Here is a 22,743-nt window from a genome sequence, read left to right as displayed (position 1 = left end):
TACCTGCCTTGCCCATTGTAAGTCATGCTGAGTTTTCAGGACTCATGGTAAGCAGTGGGGTGAGGGAAAGAGCGGGGAATTTGAGAAAAGGAAAAATGGCAGAAAAGAGCTGCAGAGTTGAATCAAGCAGTACTAACTTGTTTAGGACTCTGCATTAGAAGTGAAAAGTGGGCCAGTGTCCAGGGTGGACAGCAGATTTCGGAAGCTAACAGAAGCCCCAGGCTGACATACAGTTGCTATGCTGAAGATATGCATAGAAATGAAAGCCTCCTCCTTCTAAGATCCTTCCCAGAAATGCAGGCCCTGGCTGGGCGCTGGCCCCTCTCTCACCCACCTGGCTATGGCTGTGACAGTCCAAGAGGTCGTTGCTGATGTAGGCCTGCAGAACGGTCTCCCTCTGCTCTCCAGGGTGCGATGTGGTCAAGCGCTAGAATGAAGAAAAGCAAGAGTAACAGGACCCAAGTGTCGATGTGGAGGAAACTGTTCCCACAGCTGGCAGCACCAGTAACTATGCACTTCACCAAACAAAATGAGTAATACCCAGCCGGGTGGCCAACCAGCCAACAAGTCAATTAGCAAAAAATTACAACGTACTTCCGAATGGGCGATGCAGGAGTCAACTTACACATGTAACCTCCGGAGCGGTGAAGGATCGTATTGGACTGGATTGTACGGGAGCAGATAAGAGAGAGCTCACACACACCTGGAGAGGGCTTTTTTTTTTTTTTTTGCCATAAGTGGCTCAAGAGCTGGTACCCGAAGGACGAGCAGACTACTGGGCAGCACGGGGGGATGTGAGCGCAGTGGGGGCCGGGGACGTGTGGTCCAGCTGAGGGGGGTGTGAAAACACAGGGTGCCTTTGCGTGGTGCCCGACGGGGGGGCCGTGAATGAGCGCCAGGCGCACAGAGCAGACCCATCCCACAGGGGCTGGCACAGCGGCACTGCGGGTACTGTGTGTGTGTATGCGTGTGCGTGTGTGGCACCCCGGCACCGCCCTCCTTGCATATGGTCCTCTCTTCCCCCAGGGCCTCCCTCCTTGGCCGCAGTGGGTCCCATCTCTCCGGGACACCGGCCTCTCAGCACCTCCACCTTTGGGTTCCGGACAGTCTGCTGCTCTTCCCGCCTTCTCACCCATGGGCTTTACACAGTCACAGGGGCTGCCGCCCTTCTGGTGAGTTCGGAGGCTACTGCTGGGCTGGGGTGGGGGGGTGAGGGGCCGGAGGGGTCTCAGACAGAATTACAAGGATCTCTTTATTTTTCCTGCTTGTTCTATGACATTCATTCAGCAAAGGAATATCCTGTCTCGCCAAGAGCCTCAATAGCATGGGCCGATAGCAAGTGCCCGGTGGATAATCGAAGAGCCAAAGGGAGGCTGGTAACTGGAGCAGCGGTAAACCTCCAGGCAGGGACAGCCGCTAGCGGTTACTCGTGCCACCCCACCCACTCTAGTCAACAAAACCAGAGCAGGACTCTTCCTGCTGATCCTGGATGCGTCCTCAGAGCGCTCCTCCAGACCATATTCCCGGAAGCACTGCCAACCATCAGAGTGCACGTGAGGAGAGCTTTTGTTATCCAGAGAGATGGGGAAATCACTCAGAGGCATTTGGATGTCAAGATAACCTGAAATTTGGGGATCCATGAAGGGGTTTGACGCTATTGCAGGGTGAATTAGAATAGACTGTTCAGTTAAAGAGTGAACCAGGGACTTCCCTGGTGGCCCAGGGGTTAAGAATCCATCTGCCGATGCAGGGGACACGGGTTCGAGCCCTGGTCCGGGAAGATCCCACATGCCGTGGAGCAATTAAGCCCATGCACCACAACTACTGAGCCTGTGTGCCACAACTACTGAGCCTGTGCTCTAGAGCCCGCATGCCACAACTACTGAAGCCCGTGTGCCTAGAGCCCATGCTCTGCAGCAAGAAAAGCCACCGCAATGAGAAGCCTGCGCACCGCAGCGAAGGGTAGCCCCCACTCACCACAACTAGAGAAAGCCCAAGAGCAGCAACGAAGACCCAATGCAGCCAAAAATAAATAAATATGTAAATAAATTTATATAAATAAATAAATAAATAAATAAACTGCACTCCAATAAAAATTAAAAAAAAAAAAGAGTGAACCAGTGTTGGCTTAGGCCAGCAGTTCTCAAAATGTAGTCTGGGGAACCCTGGGGATCTAGAAGCGTTCCCCATAGTACACTTGGAGAGTCCCTTCAGGGTAGTCTAGAAGGTCACAATTATTTCCATAATAATACTAAGGCATGTTTTGTCTTTTTAATGATCAACCTCTCCGAGGTTATATGAAGCGTGATAGATACTGTGACAAACTGAATGTAGAAGCAGAGATAAGAATCCAGCTGTCCTCCATTAAGCCAGACATTAAAGAAATTTATAAAAGTGTAAAACAATGTCAGTCTTCTCACTAATTTTTTTTTTTAGTTTGGAAAATAGTTATTTTTCATAAAAAATATGTTATTTATGTTACAGCCTCGGTTTATTACTGTTCATCTTAAATGAATTAATAAATATACATTTTACGTTTTCTCAGCTTTAACTTCTAATACTGTAAATTCTGGTGGATAAAATTCACATAAACAAAAGCTCTTTGGGTTCCTCAGTAATTTTTGACAGTGTCAAGAGGTCTGGGACCAGAAAGCTGGAGAACCACTGCCTTAACTGTGATCAATCTGAAAATTGGTGAGAAAAGCAACCATTTATTTATTTAAACGAAGGCTTTTTTTTTTTTTTCCTTTTTTTTTTGGCTGCGCCACGTGGCTTGCGGGATCTTAGTTCCCTGACCAGGGATTGAACCTGTGCCCCCTGCAGGGGAAGCGTGGAGTCCTAACCACTGGACCACCAGGGAATTCCCAGAAAAGCAACTATTTAGATTACACTCTATTTTCCTTAAAGACTTGTTAGTAAGTTTTCGCCCTTGATGTCTGCTCGTGTGGCTGCGCGGGAATACCTAAATCCAGAGGTCTCTGTGGGGGTCAGTGTGAGCGGGACCCGTGCTCTAACACACCGACGCCACCAGCTGTGAGTCTGGCTCAGGGCCAGGGAAGGGCCAGATGCCAGGACGTCTCCGGGGCCTTGAAACTGCATGTACCAAATCATCATGTATCAGATCACCGAGTGAAGGCAATGGCAGCTGTGACGTCAACATAGGGGTTTTTAAAAAGAGACCACAGCGAGCTTCGGAAGCTGCTTTTCATTTTCGCTCTTGGTGTCAGCAGGAAGCATGAAGAAAGATTTTGAGAAGATGGGTTAAAAGATATAGGCAAGGCAGCCAGCCAAGAAAACCAGCATGGTCTTCTTTTTTTTTTTTTTAACTTCAAGAAAAAGGTACCTACCCAGCGCAGAGCCTGCAACAAGAAGGCTTTCAAGCGGTCACTCCCCAGAATCAAATCCTTCTTCAGTTTCTCATAATCCAAGGAGGGCAGTAATGGGACATCCTTCAATTGCCTACTCAGCAACACAAGTTCAAAGAGAAAGAACAGGGCAAAAGGGCATGTTCATTACACCTCCTGAGTGTCACGATGGTCTCATCTAGAGCTGCTCTGACACACTGGACGGGCAGTGGCCCACTTGCTCTCTGTGCTCCTGGCGTTAACTCCAGGCCTCCACCAAGAGGGCTGGGTTCCAGGCCCCCCACCCCGGCTTCAACGGGCTCAGCTCTGTCTCTTCTGTTGCATGTACCAGGGTCTATATAACACTTTTCCTAAAACAAGGAGTCTCTGCCTAATGGGATTAGAAACCACCACATTCACAATAGGCCAGGGCTCCACACCATGGGGATGAAATCACCCTGGAGGCATCATAGAATCCTGAGTTCTATTTAGAATCCTGAGCAAAGTCCAAAGCCTACTAGTTTTAGCAGGCCCCTAGGGTCCTCCCTAAAAACCTGAAGCCACTGTCCCTCTCAAGCCTGAGGGACTGGCTTGGGGGGATGTGAAAGACAGAACAGGGGTCAGAAAACAACTGTGAAGAGGAGGTGCACAGCTGACCCTCCAGGAGGTAGGAGGGTGTGGCCAGGAAGCGGCAGTGGGGACGTGCCAGTGAGGCAGGTGGTAAGTAGGGCAATTTGCAAACCCTCCTCAAGAGGACTCCGAGTCAGGCCTCAGGTGAAGGCAGGTTTCAACTAAGAGAGATCCCTGTTCAGAGATCTACACGGTGCAGATGACCCAACACCTGCATCTGGCTGGCCAGAAACAAAAGGAACCACCTCAGATGCCTTGTCACTAAAACAAGTATCTTCACATTTTGTTTTGTTGAATAGAAGAAGATTGGAGTGTATAGAAAAATTGAAAACTGAATGAGGTCTGCACTGTCTCAATGTTAATTTCCTCGTTTTGCTGTTGTACTACAGTCAGATAAGATGTCACCACCTTACCTGAGACACTGAGGGACTCATCTTCCTATGAATCTATAATTATTTCAAAATAAAAAAACTAAGAACAAAACAAAATATGATTCTTCTAATACTGTGCAGAGAATATTAATATTAAATGAGAATTCATGAAGAATTGAGTGAAAAGACTAAAGCTGTAGGGTTTCATTTGTTTTTAAGGGTGGAGTAAAAACTGAGCTAATACCTCTGGGAGGTAGGATTTGGGGTTCTCTAAATTTTCTTCTTCATGTTTCTATAGACTCAAATGTTCTATAATGAGCATGTATTACTTACATTATAGGAAAAAATTACATGCTAGTTTTTTTTTTTTTTGGCCACGCCACGCAGCTTGCAGGATCTTAGTTCCCCGAGACCATGGATCGAACCTGTGCCCTCAGCAGTGAAAGAGCACAGTCCTAACCACTGGACCGCCAGGGTATTCCCTTAAGGTTAGTTTTTAAAAGAAAAAATGAGATCCTCTTATAGGGCCTGGAGGAAAAAGCCAGAAGAGAGGGCATCAAATGGGGTCTCAGTTAACACTCCTGGGGAGGAGCGTCTTCTATTTAATATAGCAAATGGTAAACCTCTGTACATGGCACATTGATTATTTTGATTTTTTCCCAGAGGCAGATACTATTGTGAGTTTAAAAATTAATACAAATACTTAAAAAAATTCCAATTATAAATAACTGGCCAGTATTCTTCAAAAGTGTCAAGGCCTTGAAAGACAAAGACTGAAGAATGATCTCAAATTAAAGGAAACTAAGACATGACAAGACTAACGTGTGATCCTGGATTGAACCTCAGACCAGAGAAAGGACATAATGGAACAACTGATAAAATGTGAATAAGCCCTGCAGACTAGAGGACAGTACTTTTTCAGCATTAATTTTCTGATTTTGATAACTGCACTGGGCTTGTGTAAAATATTAACACTGGGGAATGAATCTGGGTGAAGGGTATATGGGAATTCTTTGTTCTTTTTTTGCAACTCTGAAATTATTTCAAAATGAAAAAAAGTTTTAATTTAAAATGCAAACAGGCTCTTTTTCTAGACAAAAAAAGTTCCATTTGTAAAGCCAAGTTTGATAATGTTCTATAGCTGGGGAGCTTCTAATCAAAGGAGGAAAAACTGTCATATATATTTGGGCCATATTTACTTGCCAATAATGGCAATATTACTAAGTTGCTCAGCTATCCCCCATTTCTGTGGTCCAGCCACTCTCCCACAGTCCATGAGGAAACTGAGGTACAGACAGGTTATAAAAGTGGTCCAAGGTCACAGAGCCGGTGGCAGAGGGGGTTTTTAACCCTGGCAGTCCGTGCTCATAAGCACTGCATTCTACAGCCACCATCTGAAGTGAACAGAGTGCAGGGTTAATGTCAGACTCGGGCAGGACCGAAGGAAGGAGGAATGTTGTATCGACCGCAGGTGTCTTGGTAATATCATAGCACCCACCCCCCAATCCCCACCTCCACCCAAGGCTGGCTCAGAGGGTCACCAGAACCCACCCTAGTCCTCGTGTCCATGCCAAAGGTTCTCAACTTCCCTGCTAGTGCAACACACATGCCTGGTGAAGCCCCCATGCGTCAGATACCCCCATGGGGGACAGCCTAACTGACTTGTATAGGAATGCTCCAGCACACACAGAGCTATCCTGTGGCCCTGGTCACAATGTGACTCAGGAGAGAACATAAAATTTAGACATTGCAACGTTCTGTTGACTGCCCTATGACAGTAGATTAAACTGATTTCTATAGAATATTATAGGAACAATTCAACAATTTTTTCCATTTGATGCTACCTCACCAACATCAATAGAATTGACTTTAAAAGATACTTTTATAAGTATTTTATAAGTATTACTTATGATTACTGGTATTTCCTTTAATACCCACATGTAGCTCCAGCTTAATCAAAGGAATTCGTCTAAGCTAGGCGGTTAAGAGCATTTATTAAAACTATGTTGAATTTCAGTTTTACCCATAGCTATTCTCCTTAATAACAGTTCCTAAGAGCAATTACTTACACGGGTGCCAAGGAGGCTCTTAACATGGTTGAAGCCTGAGGGGGAAGGGGACAGAAGGAAATAGAGCGTGTTAAACATTGACAGCAATGCATTAATCCCAAATCACTGTAACGGCACAGAACCAACAGATTTGCCAAGTTTTTCATCCACCAGGATTCTCCAACCATAATTGTATATGATTTAAAAATTAGCCCAAGTCCAAGTTTAGTAATACCCTACTGATGCATTTCCCAAGCCACCCACCTTTGGCTTGTTGCTACTCCACTCCAAGCAGCAGTCTATAAGAAAATGGGTGGGTTCGCCCTGACCAGGCTCCCAGAGGAACTTAAAGCTGCCTAGTCAAAGACATCATAAAGAACAAAAGCAATGAAAATCAGTTTATTATCCTGGTTTTCTTCTTTATTAAGATTTGATCTTTGAGTATAAAAATAACACATGCACTTGGCACCAAGTCGCTATAGAGGTGTTTGTGGAAAACATTCACGATCCCCCTCCCACCCTACTCCCTTTTAATCCTGCCTATAGGCCAAATCATTGCCTACTTTATGGGCACGTCCCATTTATTGTTTTCTTGTTTTGTTTTTGCTACTACAGCAACGCGGTATTAAGTATGTGCTAAAATACAGAAACCACCAAATGCTGTGAATGGCACTTGTTTGGATGGGCTCAAACCAACTGTAAAAGACATTTTGAGAAAACACGGGAAATGTGAAAATGGACTGCACTGGTATTACACGCTTCTAAGGAATTAGTATTAATTATATCCAGCACTGTGGTTACGGTTTTCGTTTTTTGAAGCCCTTATCTGTTAGAGATGTATATTGAATTATTTACAGGTAAAATGATAGAACGTGTGGAATTTGTCTAAAAGAACTCTCGGGGAAAAAAGTAAGTAGAGGCGAAGAGAGGAAGTCTCAGCTGTCCGTGGAGACCTTCCCGAAGGGGCAGGCAGTAGTACTCCGTTCCCTCTATGTCACCACAGCCCTCGAACGGAACATTATCCACGCTGATCATATTGAACTGTGATCATTTTGCAGCCATTTCTGTGTCCTTCTCCTTCAGCAGACACGGAGTTTCACAAGGGCTGGAGATATAGCACCTGCATGTCCCCAGCACCTGGCACAGTACCTGGACCACAGAGGCACTCAATCAACATGTGTTTGTTGAAGGCATGAATGAAGACTGACTTCCAAAAGTGGGCACTCCAGAATCCTTGACTGATTTAATAACTAAATGTAATAAATCGGCCCCGTTCTCAACTGCTTCCCTTCGCAGTATTTACAGATCCCCATATTCTCACCTTGAAGACCGAAAACCCTGCTTTTAAATGGTTCATGACCATGTATGTTCTTGTAACTTTTAACCTTTGACTTTTCCTTTTCTTTTTTGGCCACATTGTGCAGCTTGTGGGATCTTAGTTCCCCGACGAGGGACTGAACCCAGGCCCTCGGCAGGGAGAGCTCGGCATCCTAACCGCTGGACTGCCAGGGAATTCCCTTTTCTGTCTTTTTTTTTTTAACCCTTGACTTTTAAAAAATTAATTACCTGTTATTCCTGTTATTGGCTTAAATAGCAAGGAGTTCAGAACATTGTTTGAAATGTCACCTAAATTACCTGTCTAACACATTAAGGGGATCAAGGAGCCAGTGATGTAGTCAATGAAGGACACAACCATAGTAAAACACTAGCATAATATATACACAAGAGAAAAATATTTTAAAATTAGTGATATTGGCTACTTCATATTTCCACAAATAAAATTCATTTACATACACCTCCCCTTTTTTCATAATTAAGAAAATGTTCTCTTTTAAAACACTGATTTTTTTCTCTTTTCCTAAATTCTGTATCATTCTATTTGCCCTGTGAAGAAATTAATTGAAAAGCAGTAATAACTGACCCTTTCATGAGAAGAGCCAGTATGTTAAACAGTATTGAGACTTTACTATTCAATCAAGTAAAAAAAAAAATTTCTTTTAAAGCTGGCAATGAGCCGAGGGGAGAATGGCCCAGCCTGCTCCTAACGAGGGAGGAAGTTGTGGCATTTCATTCAGTAAGTACTGACTGCCCACCATCTAACAGGCCTCTGCTAGGCACCGTTGATATCGGTGAGCAAGGCAAAAGCCCTCTTCTCAGAGAGCTCGCAATCCAATGGGCAGAATCAATGATCAAATGACTCTCTGTGCCTCACGTGCAAGATGGTGGCAATGCTATGCCAGTGGGTGCAGATGCCAACGAGAGCCCATGGAAGTCAGCGCAGCTTCCCCTCTTTTCTGCCTGCCCACGCTGAGCCCCCAGTGCTGACGGAGATGCTGGAGCTGAGAGGTACTGGGCGTAAGTCATGAGGTAGACGCTGACCTTAACATTGACACCCAAGTATAAACTTGCCCACGGAATGGAGAACTCACAGCGGGCCACGGCTACCACTTCCTTCCTGCGTGGAGGCGTTAGTAAGAATACTCGGACACCGAGGGGGCTGCTCCGATCTGTGGCCTAACCTTTACTCTGGACTGGATTTCTAGAGGTCCCTGCCACCAGCTGCGGGCGCTGCTCTGCGTGTAGGCAGGGTGGACACAGCTACGACAGTCTGACTAAGGAAGAAAAGCCCAGGAAGAGAAAGCTGGGAGAGGCCCCAGAATCACCATCAGTTGGAATAATTTCCCTCTCAAGGTAACTCTGGATTTTGAGTATGGACGACAAGCCCAGGGAGCACCCCCCCCCCCCCCCAAGGAGGCCCTGAGCGCGGCCCCAGTGGGCGCTGTGTGAGTTCCGGGATTCTACGCTGGGCACTCAGCGTAAGGCCCGCAAGGCCTGGGGCACCAGGAGGAGGCCGGCGCCCCGGCCACGTTGGACGTGGGCGCAGACGGGTGGCGCTTTCCACTGGGCAAGCACAGGGCGAACGTGCGGCGGCCCTCTCCGGGCACGGGTGGAGGCCAGCGCAGCGAGGAACGTACGAACCTGTCCGTCAGTCACTGAGCGCCCGTGCCGTGCCGGGCTCAGGGCAGGGCTCTCTGCAACGCCTGGACGTGGGAGAACTAAACTGCTACCTAAGCCGAGAGTGAACGGGCGGAACTACGGCCCCATCCCTTCCCAGCTGCAGGCAAGGAACCGGAGCCCGGCCCTCGGGGTCATGGTGTGGGCGAGGGCGTTACTGGGGCCACACGAGCCTGGGACCCGCTCTCGGTGACAACAGCGGGATGAGGGGCTTTGCTAATGACGCATGGCGTCAGGAAGCGTGCTTAGAGAAACCGGGAGGAGGTGTGACGGGGCGAGAGTGCCCCTGGGTCACGAGCGACTGGAGGTTCACTGGGTTGGTGGGGGCCTGTCACCGTGGGACGTCTCCGGGGAGTTTGGTGTACGGCTGAGGGTTGTGAATCTCAGTACCCAGCGTGTTTCAAACTCGTGACATCAACAGCTTGGGGACGGGGACATCCTGCGGGACTGGCTTCGAGGCACACACACTTCGGGAACTGCTGCTCCAAAGGACGGCAGCGGGTGTGCGCAGCCCAGGGAGGGTCAGAAAGAGGGAGCCTCGACGACACCAGCAGCGGCTGCCGAGCCCCAGGGCGACAGGAAGGCCCCGTCTGGAGCCAGAAGCCTCCTCGGACCAGGCTGGTCCGCTGCCAGCCCTTCTTCCCTGGCCCCGCTCACGTGGGACTAACGCCGAACTCAGGTGCCGCCTGTGCGGTGCAGGACAAAGGCAGGACCCTTGTCAGGCAACCTCACGGGGAATGGTCACCAGGAGAGGTTAAGTCACCACCGTGGGACACCTGAGGAAATGTGTGTCGGCCACGTGACAGAGAGGCAACAGGAGCTGGGGACCCAGAGGGGCATCCCCACCACATGGAGAAGGGAGGCTGCTATGGCCAACTCTGTAACAGGAAGGGGTACGGACACAACTCCAAAACGCAGGGTTGTGACCGCAGGAGGGGAGCGCTGGAATGGAAAACTGTGCCAATGCGATCTGGAAGCGGCGCTATGTGTGTGCGCGGCGTGGGAGTGCCTGGTGTCTGAGCCCTTGGCCTTGCCTCACCACCCCGCAGCCTGAAGCCGTCTGAGAGCCTGCGGCCGGGCAAGGTGCACAGCAACGTGCACACCTGGGGAGGTGCCAGGGGCTGGGGCGCTGGGGCTTCTTGGGGTTTCTGAGACCCGAGTCAGGCCTGGAGAGACAGATGCGCGTCAGATCGCGGAGGGCTGGGGACTCCATGCTGAGCACGTTGGACCGGAAGCGACGACAGGTATTAAGCAAGGGAGTAACAAGATGGGGTTCCTGCATGTACCTAAATCCTTCCTGAAGCCTGAGGGCAAAAGTAAATAAATAAGACACAACCAGAAAGGTCACTCCAGCTCCCATGTGAATGAGCCATCAGAAATCTAAGAGTTTTGAGACTGAGACCAGGCAGGAAATGTTGCTTTAAGCCAGGACAGAAAGAGGGAGAGCCTGAACAGACACAAAGCAACAGAGGCAGGGCAGGAGGGAGGAAGCCCGCCCGGATCCCCACGGCCACCTGAGCACAGGGCAGAGGAAAGGGAAGAGCCTCGGGTGACTCCCGCGGTTCCCTGGAGAGCCATTTGCTGAGACAGAAACACAGGAGGGAAATCACCTGTGTGGAGGAAAAGATGAGCCTGGTCGGGACACGGAAAGTGTGACGTGCCTGTCAGACATTCACGGGGAGAAGGCCAGTAAGTCTGGGTTTGGAGGTCGGGGAAAAGGTCTGAGCTAATGGCACAGTTACCCTCTGCCAATCACGGTCCTACTGACTGATGAGACCAAAGGTATTCAACCCTCACGTCAACAGGGTCAGTTCAGGTACGTGACAGGCACTGGTGTACGAGGTGTGGTAGGGAGAGGGGAAGTAGGTGTGCAACTCCTCCTCCTCGATACACAGAGCACTGGGCCCGGAAAGGCTGCCTCGAAATGCAGTGGCCACGTGGGGAAAGGGCAGGCGTCCTGCCAAGACTTAAGCGAGCCGGCTAAGGGAGAAGGCCAAGGCTGAAGATGCTGGAGTTCATCTGCAGAAGCACAGTACGCACAGCAGGAAGCTTCGGGAAGTGCCCTCCTTAGCAGAACAGTGCCACAGCAAGGCTTCCTGAACAGCTGCACGAGGCCACCTCCCCAAAGGGTCACTGCCACCACCGCCCCCCCGCCCCCTGCAGGTTTTCACTGCTAACAAAGATGGTTGATTTTGGAAGTAGATGCCTCCTAAGATTCACACGTCCTGGGCCTTTAAATATATTTAATGCTATCACACCGGGAAGTACTGTAACTTGTATTTACAATGCGGCCTACCTGGAGTCGTGGAAGAAAGGGAGGGTTAATTCCCCAAAGAGCCATTTTTCCAATAAGGATGGGTTTAAATGTAAACTTTCCCATCCGATGAATCACAAACCTAGAGGCGCCACAGGGTGGGACTCGGGACTCAACCGGGGGCTGTGCTCAGAGTTCCACCTTGAGAGTGTCTCTGCATTCATGCTTGCCCTCTGCAAACAGGGGGCTAAGAAGAGAAAGACATACCAAAGCACTTTTAAATGCTATTTGCAGCACACAAAGATGGATGCTGCATCGTTAGAAAGAGCAAAAACCTGACAATGTCTGCCAGAGGAATGGTTAAATGTACTATATTGTTCTCAGATTAAAATTCTGAAAGATAAGGGAAATACAAGTATGCTAAAGGGACATGAAAGACTTTCAAAAATGTACAGTTAAGTGAAAGGAGACAGCTGCAGAATGATATGTGTAATAAACTCTCAATTATATACAATTTTTAAAGGTCTGGAGGATGCATATGAAACATAGTCAACACTTACCTGTGGAGGTAGGCAGGATGGGGTGAGTGTGAGGGAGGGAAGGGGTTTCTGCTTTGCTCCATTTACTGCTAAATGTTGTTGTGTATTTTCCAGCTAACACATATTCTTGTATCCCCTGTATAACCTTAGAACACAAAAAAACCCTCCCTCTTGTGCTCTGAGGAAGAAGTTTCTCCTTTTACTACTTATCACTAGATTCCTGATAATATAAAATCAGATTCATCTCAAATCCCAGCAAATAATGGGCCCCAGGGTTTGGAGCCTGATTTGGTAAGGACCACGGCAAGACAAACCTGGGGTTAGGGTGGTGACAAGCAGTCAGGCTGGAAGAGGCCACCCAGGAGAGTTCTCGTCTCAAGATTTAATCCATCGTTATCAACCCTGGGAGCATGTGGATTTGACGCCCAGCTCTGATAATGCATCAGACTTCTGGACACAGTTACCTGGGCGGGAAGGAGGTAGGGTGGAAACACACTTCTCGTCTCCTCTGTGGGGTCCTCGGCCTCCACACATACACAGTCTTCACACATACCCCCCAGAGGGGGTGACTTACTGGATTTGCACCGCCCTGCACCCCCCTCCTCTGGGCAGTGAGGCTGCACAGAGAGCACAGCCCCAGTGGTACGGGTGGAGGGGGTGCAGAGCAGGGGCTGGGCCACAGCTGTCCGTGACGGGGGGAGAAAGTTTCTTTAGGTCCAGGGCTCAAAAGTAGGTTACCCACCTGCCTGCCAAAAAAAAAAAAAAATCCACATTCTCCAATATAAGCTTTGTCAGAATCAGTGGCAATATCTTCAGCTCCTTTTTCCTTCATTCTATTGTTGTATTTTTCGATTGGTTCGGAACTCAGGGGGAAGAAGGGTCTTATTTACTGAACCCTTCTGAACTTTCAACAGTGAATGAGGTTGTAGAGGGCCAGATTCTTAACAGCCAGATTTAAAAACCAGTATCAAAGGCACTAAACTTTGTAGTACCAGCCATTTTCTGATGGGCCCCAGCCAGGCTCCTGTCAAGTACAGTGAATTGAAACGCTCAAGCCCGAGGAGAAGCTGATCAAGGACCAGGCTAGAAAGAAGGCTGGGCTGTGCCTACCTATTTATCTTGAAATTGATGGCATCCTGTTTGGACTTAGGGTTGACTATATTCCCTTAAACAAATAAAAAAGCAATCTTCTTCCAAATCCTAGATCCTATCGGCTCAGTCACCGGACATCCGATCTAAATTGTATCCTAATTTCCTCTTCATGCGTTATAAATCTGACATCATACATTGACGTTAGGCATGCCTAGTCAACTACAATATTCTTTTACACTTCCATAATGACCCCTCACCCACTTTTTATCACCTTATAAGAAAAATATACTAGGAACAATAAAAAATTGTTTGCAGTTTTTATGGCCTGTTACTAAGTCAGTGACTCAAGTCAGGAAAAAAAAAACGGTTACGAGTTAAGGCAAACAGAGCGCATCCTCTCTCCCGTGGTTTCTGAGGCTTACACTCTGTACCTTAGTGCCACCATAACAGGGAAGGATGGTAGGACCAGTCTCTTGACAAATGAAGGTAACTTCTAACGGGATGAAATATCAGATACGTTGTTCCCCCATCCCCTTTTATACCGCTCCTTTTAAACATGACATCAGTTTTGTTCACGTGGCCCGTGGGATCTTAGTTCCCTGACCGGGGACTGAACCCGCGCCCCCTGCAGTGGAAGCGTGAAGTCTTAACCACTGGACTGCCAGGGAAGTCCCAACATCAGTTTTAAATATGCTGGATGCAGCACTCCGCCAACAGACAGGATTCTTGTATATGCAAGACAGGGTGGGATTTTATAAACAAACCTGAAGAACACTGAGTATTTACTGAATTAATACATAAATGGAAGGGGGGGGGGAAGAAGTGGTCTTATTAGACACAGATCCTGCTATGCTAATTACTGCTAGAAAGCCATCATTTTTGGTAAACACACTCTGATCCTTAATGTTACCTGAGGTTGATGACTTACAGCTAAGCATGTACTAGACACAGAGGGTCAACTCAGCCAGTCCACAGGGATGTGGCTTGAAGCCCCTCATCCTAGAGGGCCTATGAGGGAGTTACTTTTTCGAAACTTGGATGTCTGTGTGTGCTTTACTGACATTTTAAAAACGGTCGATTCGCTAAGATTCCTGTATGCTGACATCACTGCGCCCACATCCTAGAGCACGGACTCCGCAGCTCCTGTCCACGTGTGGCACAGCCAACGCAGCAAAAGCCTGGCGGTGCGCTTGCACGTGCACCCCGCGGACATAGTCAAGGACGCTGGCTCTTCACCACGTTGCCATGTCCTTTCTACCAAGATCCACGAGAGGAACTCTCCTCAGGTCTTAGCACCAGAAAAACCCTGTGCAGCGGTTTTTTGACCTTCCAGTCCTCAAAAAAAAATGTACTTAGACTTGTTTTTAAATTGTAAGAGTAATATACCTACTTGGAAAAAGTTCACGGTCTAAAGGGCACATAGGGGACGTTGGTGGCATTGAAATGGTCTACTGTGGGCATGTGTGATGGGCTCGTAGGCGTTCATTTTACTGCTGTGCTTCACGGGCTACACATGTAGCACAAATGCCGTTTTAGATGCAGTGAATATCACCCTCTCTTCCTTTAGAAATAAGTCATGTAACTGTTTTTTGCACAGGCTACTAGGAAGCCCACAGCCAAACCTGAGCCTCGCTCCCAGGGGTACAGTAACTTAGGACATGCATTTTTTTATACTAGCCTTAGCCATGGCTTACTTTTATTCTTCCTACCCTCATTTTCCTTCAAGCACAATTTCTTTTTTTCCCCCAGCATTACTGAGATATAACTGACATACAACATTGTGTGAGTTTCAGGCATACAATGTGATAATCTAATAAATGTATATATTGTGAAATGATTACCACAATAAGGTTAGTTAACACAGCTGTCACCTCACATAGTTACCTTTTGCTGTTGTAAGAACATTTAAGATCTACTCTCTTGGAAACCTTCAAGTACACAATACAGTGTTGTTAACTGTAGTCATCATGCTGCACATTACATCCCCAGACCTATTCATCTTAAAGTCAGATGTCTGTACCCTTTGACCAACATCCCCTCATCGCCCCCACTCCCTGGCGACCACCAATCTACTTTCAGTTTCTATGAATTCTAACCAAAATTTCTTTCTTTCTTTTTATTTTCTATTTTTTCATTTCTCATATCTGTGTCTTCTCATAATAAGCTGCTTCAAATCTACTTGAGAATCAGGTAGATTATTTTAATGCTGAAAAAGACCTTGTTTATGAAGACCCTAGTATTAATGTGCAAACACTTAATTAAAAGCTGGGGCTCTGACCCTCGGGGTTGCCTCAGGCTCACCCGGTGCTTCCTTCCTAATTGCCCGGCTGCACACACTCAGCCTGCGGACCAGGCGGCAGGTTGGTGTGCGCTCCCGGGACATGGGTTCACGAACTCTGAAAACTTCCTCTGGAGACACAGCTATACTCGTGCCCCTGGTTAAGAACCCGACTCAGCTCCACATGCCTCCAGAGGAGCTCTCCTAGGAAGGACACATCACCTACGTAATGTCTTGGTCTGTAACGCAAACCTGAATCTGACCACAAGGGAACATCAACCACAAAAGGAGAAATGTTCTATTTTTAAAGAAGGGGAAGGACTGTCTTCTTTTAAAATGTCGATGTCATGAAAGTCAAAGAAAGAAAGACGGAAGGGGGTGGGGTGGGGGGGGGAGTGTTGAAGCTGAAAGGAGGCTAAAGAGACAGGACAAATCAACGTAATACCTGAGCCCACACTCCGGGCATGGGGGAGGGGCTGCTGTAGAGGACATTAATGGCTCCGCTGGCAAAACTGGGAAATGCGATGTAGGTTAGTCAGGTAAAAATACTGCCTCGATATTAAATTTACTGAAGTTGACAATCACATGGTTAAATAAGAGAACACTGCTGTTAAGAAATGCACACTGCACTCCAGTATTTAGGAGCAAAGGGCCATAAACATATGTAATTTATCCTCAGATGGTTCAGCAAACATATTGTGTGTGTATGGGTGTGTGTGGAGAGAAAGTAAACAAACAAATGAGTAATACGCTAGCAGTTGGTGAATATGGGTAAAGGGTATACAAGTGTCCTTCGGGCAGTTTTTGCAGCTTTTCTGTACGTTTGCAATGATTCTAAGTATAAAGTTTAAAAAGATAAAAGGAAAGCCCGTCTGACACCGCACAACCCCAACACGGCAGTGATTTTTCAAACAGGACGAGGTTTCCTTCATTTCCTACTGCCTTGCTGCCATTACCTGCCCTGGGACCCAACAAGCAGCTACGCCTGGAAGAGATAAACGCGCCTCCCCCGCCCCCGCCCCCAGGAGGTCACCTCCAGTGGCCCAAACCCACTTTTCCTTCTGGGAACGCACAGACCTCCAAAGCCCGCTGAGATGCAGACTCCGAATGTGTTATTTCCTCCTGTTCTCTCATGGTTTAAAGTTACGGGATTCTGACACCCGGGGGCAGACCCGGGCGCAGAGCCTCACCGTGCCGGGCCTCGTGAAGTCCACGCTGCGCGCCAGGCTCTGCCGCATCTGGTTGCTGAAGAGGCGGACGCAGACGCTCTGCAGGTACTCGGGTGTGATCTGCGGGAGGACAGAGGATGGACGGCGGGTGAAAGGGGTGAGACACCCCCGGAGCCGCGAGAGGCACGCTAGCCAGTGTCGGAGCTGACCCTCAACAGCCTCTCCGAGGGCACAAAGGTGAGCTTTTGCTTTAACATCGCAGCCCCAGGGAGTTGAAGCACTGAGCCTGACACAAAAACTAACACACTACTGGTGTGGTCACGGGATAGCATACTTTAAGTTACAGAACTCCACTTAACGTACTCCTGCTGTCACATAAAATAAACTGATTTTTCCTTTTTTTCTTGGCTGCACAGGGCGGCTTGTGGGATCTCAGTTCCCTGACCAGGGACTGAACCCGTGCCCTCAGCAGTGAAACTGCAGAGTCCTAACCACTGGACCGCCAGGGATTTCCCATAAAATCAACTGATTTTAAACCATTTTTTGTTAATTCAAGCAACAAAGTCACTGGGTGGCCATAATGCGATGGAAAGAAAGCCGGACTGAAAATCTGAAGATCTGGGCTCAAGCAGTGGACTCGAGAAAACCAACAGCTCTGCCTCCCGCTTTCCTGACCTGTCGGATGAAATGAATGAGGCCACGGCTCTGCGTCACGGGGAGGGCGGTAAATGAGATCAAGGGAGAGCCTAGCACGTGACAGATGGCTCAGTAAACGCTTATTGAATGAGTGACGGAGACACTGTATAAACTATCCAGCGCTAGACAACAGGAGGCTGGGTTACTGCTGCATCAATGCCACTGCATCATGGCCTCTTCCGTCAGCATCTCTCATACCTCTCTCATTAGCTACCATGATTCAGGATGGACATCCAGCATCTAAGGTGGTAATCTCTGAAACGTTTTCTTTTCATCTTATGTCTTTTCTTTTCATAGAAGTAACATGTGCTCATTTAAAAGGTAACACAACCTCTCCCCAGCCCCACCCCAAAAGCCAATCCCTGGAGGTAACTACTCTTAACAATTTTACCCCCTTCCAGACTTTTTCCTGTGCCTGATTGTGAGAGGGAAGTTCCTTTTCCCCAGCCTCATGATTCCACGTGCTGAACTTCCATATGGTAATGTAACTGGCTCTCTTCCTACCCCTCACTCATTCGTCCCCACAAGAGGAAGACAACTCAACTGGTTGGTGAGTTGGAAAGAGCCAGAATGCTGGGCTGGACCCTTTTCTCTCCCTATCGTACTCCTGTCTGTCCCCTTGAAACATCTGGTCTGTTTCGGCCACCAGAAAGACTGTCCCTCTGTGCCTCTGGTCATCCCTCGACACTCAGCTATAAGTAACTCAGACAAAGAAGGGCCCCATCTCAAGGCTGCACCTCCTACATTATCCTGAGCCCATTTCCTCTGAATTCCCACAGTATCAAAATTTAATCATTCCTTTTTCATCCCGTACATTTAACCTTTCCTTGTAAACCTGTTCCTTTCCTACAACCTAGAAACATGTCCAAATATATTTAATATTTTAAAAATACCTTCCCCTTTCTCCTCCCTAGGCCCTCATCTATCAACCACCCTCTCAGTGTTCTTCCTTCACAGCCAAGGTCCTTGAAAGAACAGCCGACGTTTGCCGCCTCCCCTTCACTTTACCTTCCAACACACCACAGTCGAGCCCCCATCTGAATCACCCCAAGGAAACTCATGGCAAAGGCCACCACCAATGACCTTCTAAGTGTCAGAAACATTGGACACTTTTCAGTTGTGAACTTCTAGAGTTTTCTGTGATTCTTGAGACTTTGGATCAACCCCTTGCTCCTGAAACTGTTTCCTCTTTTGGCTGATACCGGAACTGATACCAGACCCATCCCTTTAACAAGGAAATCTGATTCTTTCACTCTCTTGCTTAAAACAAGTGAGTGAGAAAAGGAAATGAATAAACAGTTGACTAAAAGACAAATCTATAAATGGCCAAAAACCATATGAAAATATATTCAGCCTCATACATAATTAAAGAAATGTAAATTGAAACATTCAGAATACCAAGTTTTACTTACCAAACTGGCAATAATTTCAACGTATAATCATGTCCAGTGTTGGCAAATGTGTGGAGAAATAGATGCTCCGATACGCTACTGGGGGTGGGGGGTGGGTAGACATTGTTGAAATCTTTGGAGAAATAATTTGGCAAAGCATCTCTCAAAATCTTAATGCCCATAACTTTGACCTAGCAATTCCATTCTTAGGCTCTTATCTTACCTATATTCAAAGGTATATAGTATATACGAGGATGTTCATTATAACAGTTTTTGTTATAGCAAACAAAAAAATCTAAATGTTCCTCATCAGAGATCTGATGAATTATGGCTCACCCTTGCAGTGGAATAATAATGTACAAGCATCAAAAAGAATGAAGTAGGGCTTCCCTGGTGGCGCAGTGGTTGAGAGTCTGCCTGCCAGTGCAGGGGACATGGGTTCGAGCCCTGGTCTGGGAAGATCCCACATGCCGCGGAGCGACTAGGCCCGTGAGCCACAATTACTGAGCCTGCGCGTCTGGAGCCTGTGCTCCTCAACAAGAGAGGCCGCGATAGTGAGAGGCCCGTGCACCGCGATGAAGAGTGGCCCCCGCTTGCCGCAACTAGAGAAAAGCCCTCGCACAGAAATGAAGACCCAACACAGCCAAAAATAAACAAATAAATAAATAAATAAATAAATAAATAAATAAATAAAAGAAGGAAGAAACTATTTAAAAAAAAAAAAAAGAATGAAGTAGGTGTGTGGTCATCTGGAAAGATCTCCAAGATATATTGAAAGTGAAATAGCAAGTTTGAGAAGAGCAATGGGTCACAAGATCCCAAGTAAGTGTGTGCATACCGTATGCACACGCACACACGTGCACACACATGCACATACATAGAAGTGTTCTGAAATAATACACAAGAAAGTGTTAATCTTGAATGTCAGTAAGAAAATGAGACTTAGGAATTGTGTGTGGAAGGGGCCTTTTGCTCTAACTATATACTCCTCTGAATTGTTTCAATCTTTTACCAAGAGCATATATTTCTTTTACATGAAGAACAATCTAGTTAAGATTCCAGTGTTCCCCCCAACCCCATCTCTCCCTGTTTTGATAGTGGAGCCCCTTCCAACCCCTGCCTGGTGGTCTGCAGGCCTCTGCTTGCACACTCCAGCTGTAAGAGCCCACGTGCCCATCTGTGGCCTGCATGCCACACTTGGCGTCACGTCGACCCTGGCTGTAGGAAGCACACCAGGATGATGGCAGTTACGTTTTAAGAGGAGAGAAGGCAAAAGGAAAACACACACTTTCCTTTTATTTATTTCTGTACTGTTTGAATTTTCTTTCTTTCTTTCTTTTTTCTATTTTTTGGCCATGCTGTGCGGCATGCGGGATCTTAGTTCCCTGACCAGGGATCGAACCCGTGCCGCCTGCAGTGGAAGAGCGGTGTCTTAACCACCGGACCGCCAGGGAAGTCCCTGAATTTTCTATGTACATGCCTTCTTCTTCTTTTTTGTCAACAGTGGTTATATAAGCCATTTTTGCTTTGTGTCTGGTACTTTTCTGTACTAAAGAAAAATCAGTGTGTGTTATTTTCAAAACTAAAAAAACCCTAACAATTTTCAAGATATACATTTCAAAAGCTCCTCACTAACTACAGGATAAAGCACAAATTCCTAAGCACGGTCTACAGATCTCTCCATGACCTTCCCCAATCCACCTCCTCTGCAACATCTTTCAACACATGCCACCCCCCAGTTTTGGCTATTCCAGCCATACCAAGCAACTTTGAGCAGTTTTGTTGAGCATTTGTGTGTGCTTTCACATGAGCAAAGGCGTTTCAGTGCAGGATACCAAAACATATTAAAAAGCTATTATTGGACTTCCCTGGTGGCGCAGTGGTTAAGAATCCGCCTGCCAATGCAGGGGACACGGGTTCGAGCCCTGGTCCAGGAAGATCCCACATGCCACAGAGCAACTAAGCCCATGCGCCACAACTACTGAGCCTGCGCTCTAGAGCCTGCACGCCACAACTACTGAGCCCACGCACCACAGCTACTGAAGCCCACGCGCCTAGAGCCCGTGCTCCGCAACAAGAGAAGCCACCACAATGAGAAGCCCGCTCACTGCAATGAAGAGTAGCCCCCGCTCGCCGCAACTTGAGAAAGCCCGCACACAGCAATGAAGACCCAATGCAGCCAAAAAAATATATAAATAAATAAATTTAAAAAAGAAAAGCTGTTATGGTAGAAAAACAATACACAGCTCTTGCTTTGGCCTAGAGCCCTGGGGTAGCCCCAGGGAGCTGAATAACTAATCCCTTCCAAGTGTTTACTCAAACGTCCACTTATGAAGGTGAAAACCTGGAAACAACCTTAATGTGCAACAACAGGGACCCAACATTAAATAAAGTATGGCATTGCCCACGACAGAAAACTCCACAGCCATGAGAGGTGAGGCATCATAGGATGATATTTAACGACTTCAAGAATACATGATTCAGTATTCAGGAAAAAAGCAGATTAGAAAACTGTGTGAACTGAGTCCATTTTTGTAAAACATGTGTATCTAAGTATTGAAAAAAGTCTGGAATGTTAACAAGTGTTATTACTAAGTGACACAATGACAGGTAATTTTCATTTTATTTTTTGCATCGTTCTATATTTTTGAAATTTTCTGTAATACATTTTATTTTGTAATCACATTTTAAGTTGCTAAAACTAGTTTAATACACAAACTTATATTGGTGATAAAACTGCATAAAGCTTAATACACACACACACACACACACATACAGGAGTACAAGTAAAACTGGGGAAATCAGGATAAGAGCAACAGATTGTATCAATGCCAATATCCTGGCTGAGATATTATACTATAGTTTTGCAAACTGTTACAACTGGCAGAAACTGGACAAAGGGTACAAGGACTCTCTCTGCATTATTTCTTAAAATTACATGTGAACCCACAATTACTTCCATTTAAAAAAAACTATATTTCCACAAAGCAATTTTATTATACTTTCTAACTTTTTATTGAGTAGAACACCAGAGTCATTCCCATTAAAGTCAGGAATAAGACAAACATGCCCATGAGCACATTGAACAGTGTCCTAGAGTCTTAGCCAATAAGCTAAGGGGAAAAAAAAGAAAGTTATGATATATAAGGAAAAAAACAAAAATATCTTATTTGAAAATGATATGACTGCCAATCTAGAATACAGAAGAATCAATCAGAAGAATCTATCAGATTAATAGAGTTCAGAAAGGTAGCTGGATACAAAATCAGTATATGAAAATCTATAGCTCTCCTATATACCAACAGGGTATTTCCCCCTCTTTTTTATGCCACTACCTAATTTTTTTTTTCTAATGCCAATTTATTCTTTGCTAACATTAAGAATAGGGTAGAGATGCATGTGTCTTTTTGAGTTACGGTTTCCTCTGGGTATATGCCCAGTAGTGGGATTGCTGGGCATTGTGGCACTATTTACAATAGCCAGGTCATGGAAGCAACCTAAATGCCCATCGACAGACGAATGGATAAAGAAGATGTGGTACATATATACAATGGAATATTACTCAGCCATAAAAAGGAACGAAATGGAGTCATCTGTAGAGATGTGGATGGACCTAGAGATTGCCATACAGAGTGAAGTAAGTCAGAAAGAGAAAAACAAATATCGTATATTAACGCATATATGTGGAATCTAGAAAAATGGTACAGACGAACCTGTTTGCAAGGCAGAAATAAAGGCACAAACATAGAGAACGAGCAATATGGACACCAAGGGGGGAAAGGGGGTATGGATGAATTGGGAGATTGGGATTGACATATATACACTAATATGTATAAGATAGATAACTAATGAGAAGGTGCTGTATAGCACAGGGAACTCCACTTTGCTGTACAGTGGAAACTAACACAACATTGTA

At 46.5% G+C, this 22,743-nt stretch overlaps 1 protein-coding gene across 10 annotated transcripts in view; it reads right to left on the bottom strand.

The window, feature by feature from the left end:
* Positions 1-22,743, bottom strand: part of ARMC9 (armadillo repeat containing 9) — a 156,181-nt gene that overhangs the window by 99,061 nt on the left and 34,377 nt on the right. For all 10 annotated transcript variants that reach the window (XM_059928919.1, XM_059928926.1, XM_059928928.1 and 7 more), the window contains exons 10-13: positions 16,762-16,860; positions 6,415-6,449; positions 3,348-3,459; positions 335-427 (exon numbers count right to left, since the gene is read on the bottom strand). In XM_059928919.1, the coding sequence (XP_059784902.1) occupies positions 335-427; positions 3,348-3,459; positions 6,415-6,449; positions 16,762-16,860 (339 nt within the window). The remainder of the gene's footprint in view (positions 1-334; positions 428-3,347; positions 3,460-6,414; positions 6,450-16,761; positions 16,861-22,743) is intronic.

Source organism: Balaenoptera ricei, chromosome 7 (genome assembly GCF_028023285.1).
Source record: "Balaenoptera ricei isolate mBalRic1 chromosome 7, mBalRic1.hap2, whole genome shotgun sequence".
In the NCBI taxonomy this organism is placed as follows: domain Eukaryota; kingdom Metazoa; phylum Chordata; class Mammalia; order Artiodactyla; family Balaenopteridae; genus Balaenoptera; species Balaenoptera ricei.
The sequence above is the reverse complement of the archived record's forward strand: the minus strand, read 5'-3'. Positions and strand labels throughout refer to the sequence as shown.